Raw genomic sequence first — 22,315 nt, 5'->3', positions numbered from 1 at the left:
AAATGGATAAGTTGTACAAATGACTTTATAGTAAAGTAAGCAAAGATGTATGTATGAATATACTGGGGGGGTAAAGAACCTCTTTTTTTCTCTTTCTTTCTTCTTGTCTGCATAGGTTGGTATTAAGATTGGGGGAGTGGGGGATACGGTGCTCCCAGTCAGTCACAGCTGCCATATATAGGTCCTATGGACCTATTTGCCAGTAGGGGGGGTGGGACAGTCAGGGTGGGAACTCAGGGGGGTGGAGGGTGGGGGGGGTGAGAAGTTTTGGAGATATTATAGAGGAACAAAGGAAGTAAGTCAGAAGATAATGACTAATAAAAGAAAACTGTATTATTTTCATATGGCTGCTACTTTATCATGTATAAGGTTTGAGTTGTGTATTGATATAAGAAATGTCGATTCACTTAATAATCCAGAATGAATACTCGAATAATGACATGGAATGTTTGCGGTTTAAATGACAGACAAAAGAGACAAAAGGTGTCTATTTTAATTAAAAGTCTTAGACTAGATTTCCTAATGTTGCAAGAAACTCATATCCAGGTGTCTGAAATACATCTGCTTGAACAATTGGGACTTTCGGTTTTAGCGTATTCAAGACAGGGGTCTAGGAATAGGGGAGTAGCAGTACTAGCAAGACAGAGGGGCATCATTACTAGGAAAAATGGGAAGATGTTTGGGGGAGATGGGTTCTGGTAGAATGCATGGTAGGAGAACAATGGATAACTCTTGGCTCTATATATGGATCTATAGGGGATGATGCGGAAATTTTTGAACAGGTAGATATAGAGCTGGCAACTTGGGCCCCATATGTAGTACTAGGAGGGGACTTTAACATTAATGGTGCAGGAGGCCTGGGATTGGGGTTAGGACCCCCGGTTAAATATCAAGGAAGGAAAAGAAGAGTGTTTCAAGCAGTTTGCTCCCTAGCAAGGAATAACGGTTTATTGGATGTCTGGGATACTCTCAAACCAGGAGAGGATGGATACGCGTATTATTCTGCACCGCACAAAGTGAGTGCAAGATTAGATTATTTCCTGGTTAGTAGCCAGGGTGTTTATGGTGCACATATTGAGAGATTGCCAAGACTATTGGCGGATCATAACCCCCAAATTATTAACTTAAAAGGATTATCAGAGCCAAGGAGGGGTTCGGTCTGGACTTTCGAAAGAGCGCTGCTAGAAGATGAGGCATATATCCAGCATATGAAAATATGGATAGTGGAATACCTGACAATAAATAGGGATACAGCAACTGAAGGTATGGTCTGGGATAGCTTTAAGGCCGGGGTGAGGGGAGAGACTCTAAGCTTTGGAGTAAGGAGAAGGAAGCAGGAACAAGAGAGAAGTCAGGCCTTAAAAAGGGAGATATTATTAGCAGAGGAAGAAGTGAGTAAGGGTGTAGATACACCCAATAGTAATGGGAGTGTGCCAAATCCTGCTATAATTAAGTTAGCGAAATTGAGAATGGAGACAGAAGAATATATAACAGCCAAGGCAGCAAAACAATATGTGACTAATAGGGAAAAATGCTATGAGCTGAGTGACCAAGTAGGCAGAATGTTAGCAGTTAGAGCAAGGCAAAAGGCATCACTCGGGGAGATCAAGGCAATAAAAGACAGCTCGGGAAAGGTGGCAACAAGTGCGCATCAAATTAGAGACGTTTTTAGAAAATTCTACACGAACTTATATCAAGAAAGCGATGCAAAAGATCCAGGGGAGATAGCAGCTTACTTGAATGATTAAGCAAGGGTGGAGTTGGATGATTCAGAGAGAAAAAGATTAGACAATCTATTAGATCAACAGGAGATTGGAAGTGCTCTTAAGAACCTTCCATCTGGCAAAGCAGCTGGGCCAGATAAGATCCCGCTAGAATTCTATAAGGTGTTCTGGGAAGAGTTAGGGAAGGATATGGTACGCATTATGCAACAGGCACAGAGGGGTGTATCAATACCAAACTCTTGGTCCGGTGCAGAAATAGTTGTTATTTTAAAGAAAGGAAAGGCACCTACAGATCCGGGTTCGTATAGACCAATAACGTTAATGAATACCGATACAAAGATTTACTCAAAAGCACTAGCAATAAGATTTGCTAGTGTAATAACTCCATTAGTTACCATCAGCCAGCATGGATTTATACCTGGACGAGAAACCACGCACCATACACGGAAATTAATTACCCTTTTTGATAAAATGGAAGTTGTAGGGGAACCATTAGCGGTATTATTTTTGGATGCTGAGAAAGCATTTGACCGCGTATCCTGAGAGTATTTGTGGAGTGTTTTAAAAAGGGTGGGATTCGGAAATGGCTTTCTTACAGCAATAAAGACACTGTATAGAGATCCGGTGGCGGCGATAAGAATAAACTCGGGAATAACTGAACAAGTGACAATTAATAGGGGTACTAGACAGGGATGTCCGTGTTCCCCCTTACTCTTTGCTATGTATCTGGACCCATTAATACGCAGAATGGAAGGGAATGGGAATATACCTCCAGTTGTTACACCTAGGGGGGACTATAAGATACTTGCATATGCCGATGACGTGGCTGTTGTAACACCAGTACCCACAGAGGCTATTAGATATCTGGAACTGGAGGCTAAAAATTTCGGAAAAGTTTCAGGATACTCTTTAAACACTGGGAAAACACAGATTATAAAAAACAGCAAGGCAATGTGTCAAGATTCGCGAGTGGTGCAGACAGGAACATACCTGGGTATAACGATCACTGCAGAACTGGGAAAGTTAGTAGAATTGAATGTAGATCCTATTATAAGGAAGGTGGGGAAAGATCTAGACAGGCTCAATAATCTACACCTCACAATAGCTGGTAGAGTAAATATTATTAAGATGTTAATTTTACCGAAATTTCTATATATTTTTAGGGCAATCCCGTTATGGTTTGATAATCTTTGGTTTGAAAAGATCGAAGGAATGATCAATAGATTTATTTGGTCTAAATGCAAAACTAGGAGAGCAGCAAGATTTATGGTACTTCCAAGAGAGAGAGGTGGGTGGGCTTTACCGGATTTGAAACTTTACTACTGGGCGGCAGCTCTACAATATATGGTTGGATTGATAGGTGGAGCAGAAGTAGAAGGGGAGGATGATTTAGGATCATTAGCAATATATGGCTTATTGATGGGGGAAGAGGTAAAAAATATATTCTTGAAACATTTTGACACAGCTTACTTTAAAAGGACACGATTTAAGACCATTTTGGGAGCCCATAATATCTGGAAAACTTTTATTAAGAAATATGGTTTGGGGGAAATTAATAGATACACAAGAATAAAAAATAACTTAGCATTCCCTGAGGATATTTTTTCCGATTCAGTGTATATAGAATGGCATAGGAAGGGTATTATAAAAGTGGGGGATCTGATGGGTATACAGGGGATGAAACAATTTGTAGAAATACAGGAGAAATATGATTTGGCAACAAGGCATTTTTTTAAGTATCTTCAAGTAAGAAGTTTTTTGGTGAATGAAAGGGGGGGCCCGAGAGGATTTGAGAAAAATTCTATACTTGAGGTGGTACATAATGGAGTAAATTGTACTATTAAAAGGTTTTATGCAGAGTTAATTGAAACAAAACCGGATGACATGGTTAAGTGGGTGGAAAGTTGGTCGACTAAGTTGGAGATAGAATCGGAATGCTATAATTTGTCATTAGAATTGGGACAAAATATTCTGTGTTCTGCAACATTACAGGCAAAGCATTATAAAACTATATATCGGCTGTACTATACTCCGGCAAAACTCGCACAATGGGGGGCGGTTACTGGGATTAATTGTCCTAGATGTGGAATGTTGCAGGCCGATATAATTCATATATTTGCAACATGTCCATGTTTATCAACAATATTGAATGAAATACAAAAATTTTTACAAAGAGCATTGAAAATAGCCGTCAACTTAACTCCTACGATTGTGGTATTGGGAGTGAATTCAGGCAATGCTCAGGGAGAGGGTTGTTATTTTATTTTCGTTGCAATGGCTGTCTTTAGATTATGTATTGCCTCAGCATGGCTTGATCAGTCACCACCAGTATTTCAACAATGGTTAGCCAAGATCTTAAACATTTACAGTCTGGAAAAAGCAATATACTCTAGAAAAGGAAAAAAGGGGAGGAAATTAGGATTGAAAATATGGGAGCCGATAGCAAAATGGAGGGAAGAAGCATAATGTATATAATGTATATAATGTATAGGCTTGTAACGTCTATTGTGGTAGGAGGGAGTGCTCATAAGTGTTCAGTAAGAAACAATGTGTTGTATGGTTTTTGTAAATTTTTTCCTCATTCCTAGTGTTTATCCTCTCTTTTGTGGTTTTTATTATTTGCCCCACACGATGGGATTGATTAATTCTTAAATCTAGTTTAAAAAAAAAAAAGAAAAAAAAATAATAATTTTGATGTATATGTTCCTCTATGTGCATTGTAGCAATAGTTTTTTGGGAAAATATGATTGAATGTATATAGTAATATGTTCCTCACCCCCGGTGTAGCGGGGTAAAATAATGTGTAAAAAAGCTGTCAATAAAAAGAATTAAAAGAAAAAAAATGAATCTGCTCCTGCACCATATTACAGACAGGGGTGCAGAGTCAAAGAAGCCCTCAGGAGGCACACTGACAGTGCGCCATTTAAAAGTGCACCCCCTGACAGCAGCCCTCTGCAGCGGGCCCAGACATCCCCATTCAGGTGGGTGAAGTCACTGACTGCACCCGCTTGCAAGAGGATCTCTAAACCCCTTTATTGCCGCCTGCAATGTGAAAACACGGAGCGGCTGCTCCGTGTTTTCACATGAATGCGCTGACCCCAGGGCAGGGCAAGGTCACGGCTGCCCTGGGGGCACCGCATACACCATAATGTGGTACATTATCACCATTTGCATTCGGCGCACTTTTTTACCCCGGGTAAGCATATTCTTGGGACAGAGCTAACCAGGATATGTAAGAACAGCCAGGAGTCTGAGCAAATAATTTTTCCTCCCTATGCCTTTAATTGTGTATGTGTAATTGTTAGACCTGGCATCTTTGGCGTGGTTTCCCCTGACTTTTTGCCTCTACCACCTGTATTTTTGACGCTGTGCTGGATTTCGTTTTTGCTGGTTTAGATGCTTTGGGCACTTTGCCACTGCTGATCAGTGTCAAAGTGCAAGTGCTCCCTAGGTAAATTGTTATTGTGATTGGTTATCCATGATTGGCATATTTGTTTTACCAGTAGGTCCCTAGTAAAGTGCACTAAGTGTGCAAGGGCTGGTGATTCAAATGCTTCTAGTGGGCCTGCAGCACTGATTGTGCCACCCTCAGAAGTAGCCCTAAAATGGTGTCTCAGGCCTGCCACTGCAGTGCCTGTGTGTGGTTGCTAACTGCCATGCTGACCTGACCAGTGTCCAGACTGGCCAGGCCGAACCCTTCCCTTTCTATACACATTGGACACCCCTACGGAAGGCCCTAGTTACTTCCCTGGGCAGGGTGCAGTGTATGTGAAATGTAGAGCATGTACTAGTGTGGGTGACATGCTCTGGTAGTGAATTACAGCCATTTTCGTTTTTCACTATGGAAAGGCTATCTTGCCCATAGGCTATAATGGGAAATGCTGTGTATAATGTTTATCTGCATATCTTCCCATGGGAGCAAGATGGAAAATTAAAGTCTGGTATCCCTGAACTCAGAATTTAATAACACATCTTTTAGGAAGAATGGTTTTTAAATCCTGCGTTTGAAAACAGCACTTTTAGAAAGTGGCTGTTTTCTTGTCTGACCTTTCTGTGTGCCTTGGCCTGTTTGTGAATTGACTGTCTGGTTTGAGAGTGACAGGGGTTGGGGTGGCTCCCAGAGGCTGAGTGAGTCATCCCTAGGCTGAATAGCTCCATCTGCACCTTGAGTGGTGGGAGGGGATAGCACCTGGGCCTGAATAGGACTGTGCCTGCCTTCCACAATGCTGACTCCACCTCTTGCTGGGCGGCTGATGATCCTTCTCCTCTCTCTCAAAGGAAAGAAGAAGTCAAGTAAACAAAGTGCTCGAGGACTGACCAGAACTGGTTCTGACTAGGCCAAGGCCTCTCTGCCTTCAGAGAACAAAGGGAATATTGGTATATTAAGGGCTACCCAGACTTCAGAAAATTAGATCTTCCTGGAATCAAGAAGGAACCTCTGCCAAGGAGAAACTTGGAAGACTGAAGAGGATGGCCTGTCCTGCTGTGTGTTTGTGGGCTGACCTGCAGTTGCTTTGCTGCTAAGGAGAGGGGAAGGGGAAGGACGTTGCTGTTGCTATGTCCCCTTGCTTGAAGAGATCTCCAAGGGCCTAAGAAGAGCTGGCCTCCTGTTAAGAAGTCCCAGGAAAAAAAGGACTTCACCCTAGCTTCCCCCTGAACTCTGCTGTGTGAGTATTGCCCTTCCTAGAGTGATTGATCTATTTGTGGGGCCTTTGGAAGTTGTTGCCTGCTGTTTGGGGAGCTGGAAAAGAAGAAGAAAAGAAGATTTACAATTTGCACGCACCAATCGCTTGCGGAGCACATCGTCGACAGTGCGAGAAAATTCCTGTTGCCACGAAGATCGTTGCAGCACTTGTTGCCACTGCAAGACCCAACACATCATTCGCCTGCGGAGCGCATCGCCGCGGTGCGTGAAGATTGCTGTAGCTGCGAGTATTGTCGCAGAGCCTGTCATTGCTGTGAGAAACCATTGCATTGCTTGCTTGCGGTCGCATCCCGTCGTTGTGAACATCGTCGCAGCGCCAACGCATTGAGGGGCCGCGAGAGGAGAAGATCAACGCTGCGCCACACTGGAGATCGTCGCCGTCCCAAAGATCATTGCATCATGCCTGTGCGAGATGCTTTCTAACGAACCTGCGCACCGGAATCCATACAAGGTATCGCATCCCTCCCCATACCGGATTCGTCACAACACGCCCGCTGCATGCAGCAGGGTTGTCACATCACCTCCCCAGGGTCTCAGGAGTGGCTCCCATCACTTGTTTTTCAACGTTGCAGCTTCCACTTGGAAAGTTTGTCTCATCTGCACGTACTTGGGCTACTGTCGATTATTTTGACGGAAACCCGAGACCTCTTTTAAACTCATATTCTTGAACTGTGTATGTTAGATTTTTGTCGTTTTGGTCTTGAGTAGTTTAGATTAAATACTTTATTTTTCTAAACTGGTGTGAAGTCCATATGCGGTGTTTTCACCGTGTTACTGTGACTGTTGGTACAAATACTTTACACATTGCCTTTGATAAGCCTGTTTGCTCGTGCCAAGCTACCAAGGGGGTGAGCAGGGGTTATCTAAAGACTGTATCCCCCTTACCCTGACTAGAAGCAAGGGTCCCTATTTGGACATTGGTACCTACCTCTGCCAACTAGAGACCCCCAGATCTGACAGTAATTTACATGTGTGCTAATGCATACGTGTGGAATTGACATATATAAAACATGCATCAGCAAAAGCAATTAGTCTGGCATTGACTGCCAGCTTTTTGGCTTTTTAAAGGACTATTTTGTCATGGCTTTTGTAACAATCTTTTGCTGGCGGTGCTATTGGCCCCTTACCAATATTTTGTAAAATTGCTTAAAGGCAAAAAAAAGAATTTGTTCTCAAAAAGCACTCATTCCATAGCAGCTATGCTTTGTTTCTTTAGATGATAAATGGAATGTGGTGCACATGAGCCTGACAGACAGCTACATTTTGAGTGCGACACTGAGAGTGAGAATTGTACCATCAGATACCCTCTATCAGTCCGTAAGTGCCACAGCTATAGCTAATATCCCTCTCTTTGCTGGGAATGACAGCATTGCCCATCCGCTTTGGACAATGTGCCTAGTCTGTGAACTGACCACTGACCAAACAATAATCATTATTCTTATCCATTGTATTTCTCAGTAGAAGTGGTGTTTAGAAAGTTGCTTTGTTTGTGGCTAGTCTCGTTAGAATAAATCAGTGTGTTGTTCACAATTTTTGTTAGTGAAAGGATGAATTTAAACAGCAACAAATACACTTTCCAGGTAATGCTACACAAATTCTGAAAGAGATTAAAATGTAGAATGAATTTATTCAAGTACATCTTATCAGAATTCCATACACTTGGTTGAATTATTTTGGCCTTGAGTTCTATATTCTCTATCGACAGTGCTTAACTTGTAAAAGAATGAGAAGCCGCTTTATGAAAAACTCATGCAGTGCAGCAAGTCACTTTGCTGTGCTGAACTGCATCACAGGGAAAGGGCAGGAATGTGCCATATTTCTGGCAGTACTGTGCATTACTGCCTTTTCCCTGCGCTGACGCCCTTTTGGCAGCCTAGCGCCAATGCAGACATTCTTTCACCATGGTGCATGGTTGCCTGTGTTGCATGCAGGTTTGATTTTGTGCAGGAACGGTCCATCTTTTTGACATTTTCATATAAACCCAATAGTATTCCTAGGAACCTCCCACATCACCAACTCTATGGAGTTCCTACATCCACAGACATTTTTGCATCTGGAAATATAGATGTGCACCTTTCTGCATGCGAAAATGCCATAGTAAAGTGCATGTGTGCTTTTAATTTCAATGTCTATGTCCGCCCTCTTGCAGGGGTGGCCAGAAGGAGCGGACTAGCATTGGTGTCCTACGCTGACGACACCCAGCTCGTGGTGGCTCTTAACGACAACAGTGGTCTGGAGGCTCATCACTTCAAACAGACACTTACTGACATCACCAACTGGATGATGGCTAATTTCCTCCAACTTAACGCGGGGAAAACAGAGATATTGCTCCTGGGGAAAAACACTGCGTCCTGGGGAGATAGCTGGTGGCCTGATGTCTTGGGCCAACCTCCTAAGCCTAAGGAATGCGTTAAAAATCTGGGAGTCTGGGTGGACTCGGCACTGAAGTTCACTCACCATACTAAAAAGGTGGCTGCCACTTGCTTCGGCATTTTACGTAACCTCAGACCTATTTTGAGGTTCTTTGACTACCGCACCCGCCAGTTAATTGTTCAGGCGACCATCCTTTCAAGACTGGACTACGCCAGTTCTCTTTTATTGGGGGCTAACCTTGCCGAAACCACCAGACTACAGAGAGTCCAGAATGCGGCTGCCAGGGCGTTGGTAGGTCTCCCTCGCCACTCCTCGGTGGCCGGAGCCTTGAAAAAATTGCACTGGCTCCCGGTGGGTAAAAGGGTACAGTTTAAGGCACTGTGTTTAGCCTTTAAAATCCTTAAAACCGCCTCTCCCCCTATGCTGTGCCCCCTCCTGTCGGAGTACATTCCTAGGAGGTCGCTTCGCTCAGAGGGACAACATCTCACGATCATCCCTCGCACCAGACTGGCCAGAGTAGGCGGCCGGTCCTTTAGCTTCCTAGCTGCCAAGCTATGGAATAGTCTTCCGGAATCTATCCGTGGCATGCAGGACCTTTTGGCCTTCAGAAAGGCCATCAAAACTCATCTATTTCAATAACTGCCTCCATACCTCTGCGCTCTCAAACTCTCTGCACTTAGTCTTCTCGCAGCGCCGGGACGCCCCTTGGCTGGGGCAGCCGCGCGCTATACAAATCATTATAACATTAACATTAACATTAACATTAAACTTTTTTTTTATTTCTCCCCTTTCTTTCCCAGCACCCCTCCAATTTTGTAGCTATTCTGCTTTCCCATCCTGAAAAAGGATTTACTTCCAACCTGTAAAACTACCTGCTAAAGGTTTGTCCTGACAGCATTGTTGCCCCCACTCTTGAGCATCCACATATCCATGTTGTGTTCAGGTGCATGGCTTAAGAGCCTCAAGTGCTGGTACAAAATCCCAACAGATAAATTCATTTCTGCCTCAATTTGGGTTTGGAAATTAAAGCCCTTACTGTTCCTATTCCCAATCAAATGTCCTTACAATATTCCATTGAAACGTGGTCTTCCTACACTAAAAAAAAGTTAATAAGATTAATTTATTCTGGTAAACCCTTGTCTAAAATGCTCCTTTAAGGAAATCACCCTCGTATTTTCACTACTAAGTATGATCAACCAACGTCCTCCCTCTCTACAGTCTCTTCCGTGACTGCCAGGCCCGGACTGGCTATAGCGGGCACCGGGCAATCCCCCAGTGCGCCGCACAGGTGGGGGCCGGTTTTGGGCCCCTGGGGGCCGTTTTTCTTACAGGGCTGTTTTTGCAGCATAGCTGCAAAATCGACCTGTAACAAAATCGGCCGAAAACCGGCCCCGGCAAACTGCTCGGCCGCCTCCCCCCCCTCCCCCGAGTGGGGAGAGGGGGCCGGCCGAGCACTTTGCCAGGGCCGGTTGTGGTTCCCAGTGACTGCTGGGAAGATGACGAAGCGGTGGCCTTTAGTGCCCGACATATTGGCCTGCTCCAGCTCCCTAACCCAAATTTCTTGGAAAGTAGCCGAACTAACATAGCATGAAAATACGTCACTTGCTGAGCACTGATTTAAAGTTGGTCATCGCTATGAATGGTTGTGGTGTGGTTAGTTACCTCTCCAGCAGAGTCTTCAGATTTTCAATATCCGTGGCTTTGGCTTGATTGCTCTGCTGTAGATCTTCCACCATTTTTTCCAGCCGGGACTCGGACTTGTTCAAGTGTCTCAGGGCCTTTAGCACCTCATCAATTTCCTCCTTCAGAAAATAATTTTCTAGAAAGGACTGTTCAAATGCATCAAACAGCCGCTCTTGAGAATAAACTCGTTTCTGCAAGAAATAGGAAGCTTGGAATAATTGAATTATGACTAAAAACAATTTATGTCCTATTTTTCTAATGGTGGAAGCTTCTTGTGTATACGGAAGAACAACTGTCGTAGGCCACAACACAGCCAGCAGTGATGTCCAGCCGCGGCCAGCACAGGTAAGAGCAGTGGGGCAGGGTGGGGGTCGGGGTAGTCAACATATGACGGGATAAGTTCAATAAAAAAATTTTTTAATTAAACCACTTACCTTGCGCTCGCTGCATTGCCAAGTCGACGATGCTGCAAGCACAAGGTAAATGCTTTTATTTTTTTATTTAATTTAACTTATCCTGTCGTATATCGATTTCGCGGAACCCCCACCCTGCCCCGCCTGCCCCACCGCTCTTATCTGTGACAGACACCTCTGGAGATGCCACAAGATATGTGGCACTGTGAGGAAGTTTCAGAACAAATGTGGGTAAAGGATAAACTTTTTGTCACAACACAAATAGGGGTAACAACCTTTACAACGCAACTTTTACAACGCACTACCATTACAACAAAACTTTTACAACGCAACATCCATTACATCGCATGCCATTACAAAGCAACCATTACAGCGCATGACAATACAACGCATACTACTACAACACCTGTCATTACAATGCAGTCATTACAACGCATACCATTACAACGCATACCATCACAACGCATAGTACCCTTACACTATCCAACACTTACCCTACTGTTGCACCCCCTGGAGTTAGAATAGTAATTTTTACCCCTACCATATCCAACACTTACCCTACTGTTGCGCCCCCCTGGAGTTAGAATAGTAATTTTTACCCCTACACAATCCAATACTTACCATACATGCAATGTAATGGTATGCGTTGTAATGGTATGCATTGTAAAGGTAGTATGCGTTTTAATGGAATGCGTTGTAAAGGTAGTTTTTAAAAATTTGTTGTAATGGCATGCGTTGTAATAAAATGTGTTGTAATGGATGTTGCGTTGTAAAAAATGTGTTGTAAAGGTATGCGTTGTAAAAGTATGCGCAGTAACGTCATACATTCCACAAATAGATGTATTCACTAACGTTTTGGGTGGACGCTTGCATGGAGCAACTCAATGCAAAGTGTAGCATTAATTTACCATCCATTACAAAAGCACTCTTAAGTGCGCACGCAAACCATGGCAAATATTTAGCTAAGTCGTAGCTATTCATGGAAAAAACGTGGGTGGTATGGGCTAGAGGCTTGGTAGCAACTGCCTGCCTCTAACAAATCATTGGTGGGCTAGACACTTCGGCCAGATCTACTAAGGGCTTTTGTTGCCTCTGGCAACGCAACCCCTTGAGTCAGATTTACGAAGCCACACAAAGGCACCTTGCATAGCTATGTGGGGTTCAGTAAGTCTAGATTAACTGCTTTGGGTAGGCGTTCAGTGGGTGGAGTGTGGTCGTTCCCACACATTCACCCAAGGATTTTGGTGCAATCCCAGGTTTACTAAGAATAGTAAACCTGGGAATGTATTAAAATGCTATGCCATCCGAACAGAGCTTCACAAGGAAAAATATATTTATTTATCCTTGTTATTTCCTCTTTGTATGTTAGGTACATTCTCTGAGGATTGTCTTTGTGCAGGAAGATGCCCCTTTCTGCACAAAAACAGTCCTGCCTGTAATGCAGGCACCCTTGCAACATGCGCAAGGGTGCCTGTGTTAGCGCTAGGCAGCACTCAGTGCACTAGCTCAGAGAGAGAGCAGGAATGCCCCATATCTTAGTACATATGGCACATTCCTGCTCTCCCCCTTTGATGCAGCGCAGCAAGTTGTCATTCTGCATTGCGTTGTGCCGAATGTTAGTAAATCTAGGACTTCCTCTTTAAGCCACCCAACCCTTATTCTACAGGGCCTTTCTCACTAACAAAGAACAGGTAGTCTATCAGGTAGGAGACAATGGCTGCGACCTGGTGACCAAGAGCCTTGGGCTGTTCCCTGGCCCTCACTATGGACATTTGGGGGCAGGAGGGAGGCTTCCCTAAGTTATTAGCATACCTGTAATTAGGTGAAAAATGAGGACAGTCCCTGGTCACCAGTCCTCTTGGTAATTTTATAGTTGTCCAGTGCTTAATTTGTAAAATAATGTGTGCCTGGGCCCAAAAGGGCAGCTCAGAAGCCCACCCGGCGCTATTAGATGTCAGCATGCCAAATACTGAGAAGCTGTTACTGCTGAATGCACCACAGGCCTCGTTAATCCTCTACTAGACACTCTCTGCCCCTTTAGCTCATTCCTGCAGTTTCCTGCATTCTCCCTTGGGGATGGTTTTTCCTTCTTGCTCTTCTTCCTGTGTGTGGTTTCCCCTCTTGTGCTCCTGGGAAATGTCTGATGGGGAAAAATAAGTTTAGGTCCACAAAAATGATTGTCACTTGCAAATACTGACTCAAATTAAGCACTGATTATGGCCCAAATTCATGTACCATGTGCATCAACTCTAAATAATGGTCTTCCTTAAGGATATGAGTAACATTCCATCTCTCATGTAATAACTGCACTTTTGCAATACTCACAAAATAAGGCTGAAATGCTCTGAAGGGGACACTTTGGGCCTCATTACAAGTGCCCTCCACCTACATACACTCAGGACGCACGCCTGAAGTTAACATCGCAAATGTTCCGTTACCTCTGCAGGGTAGGGGTAGAGTTGGCACGTGTTCTACTAAGAAGCATGAGGTTCCACTGATAAATGAGAGGCTAAAGTGTAAATCAGTAATCCCAGGTACAATCAACCTGGTAAATCCCCATTCCTCTGATCTGTTTGTCACAGAATTTTCTGTTGTTTTGAACGGCCCGAAAGCTCTGGTTGAAACGTGCCAGGTCTGCAGAGTTTTCATAGACCTCATAATTCCCATGTACCCAGTAGCCCACATTATGATGTCCATCTGAATTAAGAGCCACTCGTAATGAGGGCCTACGCAGGAGGACATCATTTAAGCAAACAACCAGCGAAGAAATAATATAAAATGCAGTTGGATTCTGACTATTTCTTTCAGTTCGATTTGTATATTCCAATGCAAAACTTTGTAAGTAGGACATAATCTGATATATTTATTTAGACTTTTCCGCCACAGTCTTCATTTTTATTAGAACTGTTACTTACAGATGTTCCTAATGGCCAAATCACGGGTGTTTATTTTGTTCAGCTCAGAAGTTTAACTCAAAAGTATGAAAAGCTGAGTTAGACCTGCTGGGCGGCGTTAACCTACTGAGCTACAGGAGCATTAAAAGGATGGGTGGGCAGAGGTGTCATTCTACCTCAGGCACTGTGCTTTTCGAAAAAAAGCAGGACCTGTCTGGTAATGATTTTCAACCGATTTCCAAACCAATGTTTGTCTATCTATAAACTCATCAAAAGTCAGAAATTAGGGAGCAGGCTTTGACACCAACCTGAGCAGCATCACATCTTTTTGAGATGGTGTGAAAATGTCACATCCCAAGACATTCCCCATTCATAAATACTCTGACCATCTCACTTCAGGTCATTATGGACACTGTCTCCACTCCTTTACTTTACACTGACAAATCATTGGTGTGTAAGTCTAATAAGTTCAATAGAAGGAAAATAATACTACAAAACCCGAAATGCATCAGGTTCTCACACAAATGTCTACGACTAGAAACAATGGGGCATATTATCAAGGGCTTTATCTCTGCTTTTTTGGCTTTAAAAGCCAAAGAAGCGGAGATAAAAATATTGCCCTATCAACAACAGGGTGCTAACCTGCAAAATCGCATGTTAGCACCCTTTTCCAATACACTTCCCTTTGCATCTCTAATGAGATTGCAGTGCGAATATCGCTGGATTTTAAGCAATAATCAGACTGTTTACCAGCTAACGCATGGATTCCTATCGCTCGGGAAATAAGCGTTGCTGATAGCATGCTATTTCCGCTATGAAATCCAGCGTGCGATATTTATCCTTGCGCTAAAAGCGTTGAGCGATAATTATCGCAGGACCTTGCTAATATGCCCCAGTGTTCTTAATGACCTGCAAGGCTGTGGCTAGAACTAGTCATAACAGACCCCACCGTAAGTTACTTGAAGTCTAGACTTGAAATTAACAGCTTAAAGCATCAAGCAGAAAATGGAGAAACACTCTAACTTTGGTTACGGCAACACTAATTTAAGACCTTGTTGCTTTGAAGCCACATAATATGCTCTCTGTGAGCCATGTGATGCTAAGCTGATACCTCATCATTCTGGATAAAGTGCATGGTAAAGAGAGTGATTTTGTCTGTGTTTCTTACAGAACCAATGCAAAAACTTTCCAACAAAAAGTGAGGAACTTTCCATATCACTTGAAGTAACTTTGACAAACCGCATCACTAGGAATCATACTCTAGAGCAACAAAATACTCGCCTAAGTCTAAATACATAGGCAAAAGCACCTTCTGGAACCAAGAAAAGGTTGTCAAGACATTGTCCAGCATCAACCATTCTGTGCTCTCAAAGGAACAGAGGAAAACACAAAAAGAGAATTGCTTGAATTAATCTAAATCACTGATAATCATTCGAGCTGCATTCCAATCCATCAATTGTTTGCCTACTATGCTGCCTAAGAGAGGAACCAGCCATATGGAAATCAGCCTTGAGCTTGCTCGAATAAAAATACTGTAGCCCTAACTGCCAGGCCTACTATCTTTCTGAACTGGATCACAAGCAACCTCAGACCAATATCAGCCTATGTGAGTCTTGCCAAAAGGTCGTACCTTGGTTCATAAGAAGGGGCCAGCAGTAACCTCAGAATGGATACTAAAACACTTCATCTCCTCCTGACTTCCTTGGCAAGAGCTATTGCCCAAGTCATCACTACACCCTCAAGGGAGATAAAACCACACTGATCTGGGACATGGAACCTTCTCTTGCCACTTTCAGAGATTTCAAATGATTGTCCAGTTCCCAACCTCTTTGCAGGATAGCTATGTTCTACCTCGGTCCGGCTCAGTCTTGGGACCTTAACCCAATGAAGACTTTTGCTAACAAATGTCTTCCCTTTTCATTTTTGCACCACCATACAACTTGATGAACCCATAAAGTAAATGTTTACAGCAGAACCTCAACCTTGAGCTTTTGGGGGAATTATCCATATTATATTCCAGTGTTATTAGTATTTGTTAGCCTAAATATTTCACACCAATAAGCTTCTAATATTTGTAAAATGTGTTTATTTCAGTCATCATTTTCTTGGTATCTTGCGTTGATATGAAATGTGTGTTGTGTGGCTTTCACACTTCATTACCTTGCACAGGGTTAAACCTTGAGCTTGGCCAAGATGAAAGGGGTAGGCCTATGGTATCTCTGAGAGATTGTGATTCTCCTCTGTCCACAAATAGCTAAGTCTGGGGACCGAAGAGGCTCAGGGTTGGCCTATTACGTTTTTTCGCTTGTCCTACCTACATGAAACCTGGGGTTTCTTTCCACTACGCCTATACGCCTTTGCCCACACTCTAGTGTGACACATTGTAGCTATCAGAGAAAGTTCCCACAGGGACCATTACCTTTGTCCCTTGCATATTAATCCCTGCATTCCTTTCTTAATTTGTTATGCATAACTTTATCATGATTGTCCCTCAGGAGATGGTTATGAAGTTAAATATATTTAGTACTTTGGCTATGAGACTGATTATTTTTATGCTGAGTACTAAAAGAACATCCGAGGTAAATTCCAACTTTGCAATCCAATCCATTCTTACAACAATTTTATTTTACAACCGCCTAAAAGTGTCAAATCTTAGAGTTTCTTCTAAGCTCCTACATCAACACTATGGCCTTCTCACCAACACTCACCAGAAACCAAATAAAATGAGCATATGGCATACTAAGAGAGCCAGATATTGTTTCCAAAGATGGCAGCATCAGAAATTCAGAGGTTACCTTTGTCAGCCAGATGTCATAAGCATGCTGTTCGAATACGGTCTTGGTTTCCATGTTGGCTTCTGTCTGCAGTTGAAGCTTTCTGGATGTGGCTGCCAGTTCACATTTAAGGGACTGCTCTCTCTCTGTGGCTTCCTTGATTTCCTGCACCAACTTCTCTGGAAGAGAACTACTTCTGTGTGACCAACAGTTTTGTAAAAGTGTGCTAGACAACAATTATAGACACTACAAATCACTCCGGAGGTTTCAACCAAAGTACCAGTTTTCAGGATGATGTCTGCAATTTGTCATACTTTAAAAGTAAAATAATTTGACGCCGTCCAAAATACAAAAACTGTAATTTGGCATAATCCCATTCAAATGCTTTCCAAAGGAGGATCCTTTAAAATAACTAATTTTAAAGTCAACAACGGCAAACAACAGAGACAAACTTAGCAAAGGACACCACTAATGCCAAATAAATTCCATTTATGCATTTCTTACATGCATCTGTTTTTAATTTTACTATAGAACTAATGAAGCTTCTGTGTTTGTGTGTGTGCGCTGGTATGTGTGATTTTGTGATGTGTAATATATTCCTCTTCACGGTTTGATGTTTAGTTTAAAGCCACAGGGTATGTTTAGATGTGGCCGGAAAAGTAAACTGCCAGCCAACCACAACATGTATTTTCAGGAGTAGCTTCAGGGTGTGCTGTGTCAACAGATGTGGGATCCAGCCGCACGTTTGTGATACCAGTCGACAGTAAGGAAACAAGATCTGACTGTAAATATGACTTTTAACAAACAACGCGTTGACCTTCACTTGAACTTTCACATAGAGTGAGTCAAACTTTGAAACCACTCCTCTCAGCACAACTGTTAAACGTTTCTGGAAGAGCATCTTTTTATCAAGGAGGATGCATGCCAGAACATTGAGGCGAATAATATTGACCAGCAGCAACACCATCGACTTCACCTTATTGACTGCCACTATTTCACCAAGGAAAGTATGTGCAAGTAAGGCTAGATTTACTGCTCTTAACTCCACACTTTACCTCATGTGACAATGTAGTGATGATATTCATATTGTCAAGGTAAGTAGATGTGGAATTAGGAATAGTAAGTCTAAACTTACCTATTTATACTTACCTTAATGATATAGTGGTAGTCGATACTATGGATTCATTAATGCTGCAGATTTATATTAAAACCTCAATATTGTTGTACAACAGCACTCGGGCCTGATGGGGAGTGGGTCATCCTCTCCCTCCGTGTCGCTAAGAAGCATCAGTGGGAGGTGGCACTCAAGTATGTAAATAGATGATGCAGCACCAGAGACGTTTTAATGCATGGGCAAAGTGGGCTCTTGCCCAGGGCCCCAGCCTTTCAAGGGGCCCCCTGATAGAATCAGCTCCATTCTCCAGAGGTGTGCTCTAATGACCTAGAATATTTCTTAAACAGATTGTTTTAATTACTGTTTTCTTTCATTTCTTTTTTATGTACCTGATATGTGATAGTCTAGTACAGCCATTTTGCAGAGAAATGTTGTGTTTATGTTTCATGCAATATAAATAAATAAAAGTTTCTTTTAGATCAAAACAAGGCCTAACACATAAGAAATGGGAGGGCATCGCAGAGATTATGTGCAGTAATATTGGTGAGCTGCTGCTGTGTTACAATATTGAAAACACACACAACTATCACTGAATATTAGATGTAAGCACATTTAGGGCCTTATTTATGAGAAGTGATGCATCACTGTGTGAAAACAGGGATGCGTCACTTTTTAGTGCGCCCTCCTTGCGATATGACGCATCATGTCGCAAAGAGTTACAGACACGTCAGTATTTCTGACGTATCTGTTGGCGCAAAAGTAATGTATTGCTGGGGTGTGTCTGAAAATAGACGCAGCTCCAGCAATGTGTCCTTTCACATGGGGCAAGCCCCATGTGAAAGGGCCTGCATCAGTCTTACGCCTGTTGTGAGGCATGTGTAAGATATTGATTCCATGACATCCCACAAGTGGTGCACTGAGTTCTTATAGATTTCAATGCGCCACTTCAACAAGGCTTTTTGCGGGGCACCACCCACCCTGCATACATTATACCTGGCGCAGGTATAAATTGGTGCAGGGGTTTACAAAGTGGCACACGCATCTTCCTAGATGCGTCACTTTGTAAATAGGGTGCAACATCGCACATATTTTACGCTGCCGGTGTGTCACAAAACGTGATGCACCAGGGGCATAAAAGTGAAGTAAGGCCTTATAAACAAGGCCCTTAGAATTTGCACTGTCAGGTACCTAATGAAATAAAATGGAATGAAATAGTGTATTTAATAAAGCGTGCAGTTACTCAGACTAGAGTGCCCTGGCACGTGACAGTGGGAGGAAAATGTGTGTAAAAGACCCATCAGTTATTAAAAAGCCAGGTTTTTTAAGTTCTTCTTGAAAGAGAGTAGGTCTGTGGTTAGGTTCAGAAACTCAGAGAGTCTATTCTACAATTTTACACCTAGAAAGCTGAGGGGTCTGCCTCCAGTGCGGGCACAGCATATTTTAGGCAGGATGGCCAGGTTGGCATGGGAAGATCTTAGGGGTCTTGATGTTGTGTAGTGATTAGAGCGCTCATTAGGTAGCCAGCTCCTAAGACGTGGAAAGCTTTAAAGAAGATGGTCATTGCTTTGAATTCGATCCATTTTTTTATGCAGAGTCAGTGTAGAGACTTAAGAATAGGAGTCATACTAGATCTGTGTTTTGGTCTCAGATGGCTCCGTGCCACTTGTAGGCGCTGGATAAGGGATTCGGGAAGACTGAGGTATAAGCTGTTGATATAGTCAAGCTTTGATGTCACCAGAGCCTGCACCACAATCTTTCTGCTCTCAAGCGGTAACAGTGGCAGGAATTATTTTTGCATCCGGAGTATGCCAAAGCAAGCGGCAGTTAGATTTTGGAATTAAAAGCACATGGAGTGTATCTTGTCTATGTCAATTCCTAAGTTTTTAACTTTCTCCTTTTCAGAGGGTGGGGGCGCAGATCTTTTGGCCACCAAGAGTTCCAATAAGGCTTTTCTGGATTACCAAAGAAAACAACTTCAGTTGTGTCAGGATTGCACTTCAGCTGATTGATCTTAAAACAGTTAAAAACCTTTGTGAGGCAAGACCTAATCATTGCCCTGTCAATGTTGGTTGCTTTTTCACATATAAAAATCAGCTGAGTGTCATCAGCATAGGAAACAATTTTGGCGCCCTCTTCCTCTACCAGAAATGCAAGGGAGGAAAGATATGTATTAAAAATGGTAGGACTGAGAATGGAGCCCTGAGGGAAACCAACACTCATGGCTAGAACTGGGGATAAGAAAGGGGGGAGCCAGATGTCCGGAGATCTATTTGCCAGGAAGGATGACATCCATGATAAGGCGGTCCTACCCAGGCCAGTGTCATCAGCATAGGAAACAATTTTGGCGCCCTCTACCAGAAATGCAAGGGAAGATAGATTTATATTAAAAAGGGTAGGACCGAGAAAGGAGCCCTGAGGGACACCTACATTCATGGCTAGAACTGAGAAAGAAAGGAGGGAGCCAGATGTCCTGAGATGTATTTGCCAGGAAGGATGACATCCATGTTAAGGCTGTCCCGGCAAAGCCAATGTTAGTGAGTCTCTCCAGGAGCCTCTCATGTGGGACAGATCCAGCAGTATCAGAACAGCCTTGCCTCCCTGGTCCAGCTTACCCTTGAGAAATGCAGTCACTTGGGCTCTGTACTGTAGTTAGCCCTAAAATCATATTGAGACTCATGAAGGAGCTTTCCATCTTCACTGTGTTTTTAGGGGCCTTGTTTACATGCTTGTTATGTTATTGTTATTTATAAAGCAACAATGACCCGGAGGTGCCTTGGCACTGTACCACCAATTCACTGAGAACATTAACAGGGGACCCGTACTAGCGGGTTAAAAGCCAGGTTTTCAGTCCTCTCCAGAAGGTGAGTATGTCCGGGGCCTTTCTCAAACTAGGGGGAAGCTCGTTCCAAGCTTTGGCTGCACAAACCCTGAAACATTTCCCTCCCCATGTCGATTTTTTGACGGGTGGCACAGTCACCCGCTTGGCTCCTCAGAAGCGCAGGGTTCTTCCAGGTATATACCTCTGCAATTTCTGTTTGAGGACATCTGAACCTATTCTGTGGAATGCCAGTTTGCTGACAGGTAGTGGACAGAAAAGGTAGTATTTTCGAAATCATTCTGATTAAAAAGTAGACGGAGGATGTTACTGCATTAATTTGGTCCCCGGAGTTACGTTTTTGGTCAATGATGAATCCTAGGTTCTTTACCTTCCTAACAGGAGTAGGAAGTGTCCCCATACCTTCAGGTCACCACCTTGGAGTCCAAAGGTTGGGATAATTACCGAACAAGATGACTTCGGTCTTGCCAGAATTTCAGTTCAGGCAATTTTGGGATGTCCAGCTCCCGATTGCTGCTGCCATACAATCGTGGAACCTGTCCTCAATTCCTGTTGGCAGACCAGGTCGTAGAGCCATCACAATTTGCATGTCATCAGCGTACGAAGTCAGGCTGAAACCAAATGACCTGATCATATTTACCAGCGACGAGACATAAACATTAAAAAGAGTGGGGCTGAGGGAGGACCCCTGAGGTTATCCACATGGCAGGGAGAAAGGTTTAGAATTAAAATTACCCAGTGCCACTGTTTGAGATCAGTCCGATAAAAAAGATCAAAGATCATAAGCATGTCTGAATACCGCAGGCTGACAAACCGTCCATCAAAACATCATGATGGACTGTATCGACAGCGTCGGACAGGTCCAGCATAATCAGTGCTGCTTTACCTCCCCTGTCCACTGCCTCCCTTATCTCCTCTGTAGACTTTATCAGGGTGGGTGTGCTGTGCCCTTCCCTGAACCCAAACTGAGTTGGGTCTAGGGCATTGGTTCCTGCTAGAAAGGTGCTAAGCTGTGAGTTCATGGTTTTCTCAACCAGTTTTGCAGGTAATTGAAGGCAAGATATGGGTCTGAAATAATTAGGTTCCTTTGGGTCCAGGTTAGGCTTTTTTCAATAGAGGCAATATTGAGGCCAGTTTCCAAGGACTAGGGAAGTGCCCAACTTCAAACAGTTTATTGAACAGTGAGGTAAGGACTAAGGCCACAGGCACCTGTGCTTGTTTAATTATTGAGACAGCACAGGGGTCATAAGGGGAGCCTGTTCGGGCGGAGATGAGCAGCTTCTCAGTGTCTGAAGTGGACAAAGGCCTGAATGTATTGAAGACAGTTGCGGAGTCTGAGGTTGTCTGCCTGTCCTCCAACCGCACCCCTCCTATCTCTAGATTAGGGTGACTGAAATTCAAGACAATGGCTTCTACTTTGTTCAAAAAGAACTTGCCGTTATCGTCGCAAAGTTCCTGGCTTACCTCAACTTTTGTAATGGTTGAGGAGGCCAGACTTGAGACAGTTTTAAAAAAGCTCTTTAGTAGAATTGTTAGCGGAATTGATTTGCTTTGTGAAGAAGTTTTTCTTTGCTTCAAATAGGAGTTGTTTGTAAATAGCCAGACTTTGTCTATACTTCTTTTTCCCCTATTCACTATAGTCTTTCCTCCAATGAATACCAAGGGGCTGTGGGAGGGGTCCTTCTGGGGCGTAGCGTTTTAGCTGGAGCTAGTGTGTTACAGGCTGACTCCACCCAGGACGTATACTGAGTGACCGCCTCTTCTGGATCAGAAGGTAACCGGCCGACAGAGGCCATGAG

At 43.3% G+C, this 22,315-nt stretch overlaps 1 protein-coding gene across 2 annotated transcripts in view; it reads right to left on the bottom strand.

Moving 5' to 3' along the window:
• LOC147728409 (uncharacterized) overlaps nucleotides 1-22,315 on the bottom strand; it is a 98,299-nt gene that overhangs the window by 64,102 nt on the left and 11,882 nt on the right. The window contains exons 2-3 of one of the 2 annotated variants that reach the window (XM_086963281.1): nucleotides 16,588-16,756; nucleotides 10,465-10,676 (exon numbers count right to left, since the gene is read on the bottom strand). In XM_086963281.1, the coding sequence (XP_086819407.1) occupies nucleotides 10,465-10,676; nucleotides 16,588-16,756 (381 nt within the window). The remainder of the gene's footprint in view (nucleotides 1-10,464; nucleotides 10,677-16,587; nucleotides 16,757-22,315) is intronic. The other variant, XM_086963282.1, reaches the window with a different exon arrangement.

Source organism: Lissotriton vulgaris, chromosome 3_1, assembly GCF_964263255.1.
Source record: "Lissotriton vulgaris chromosome 3_1, aLisVul1.2, whole genome shotgun sequence".
NCBI classification, from domain to species: Eukaryota; Metazoa; Chordata; class Amphibia; order Caudata; family Salamandridae; genus Lissotriton; species Lissotriton vulgaris.
This window is presented reverse-complemented; position numbering and strand designations above follow the sequence as displayed.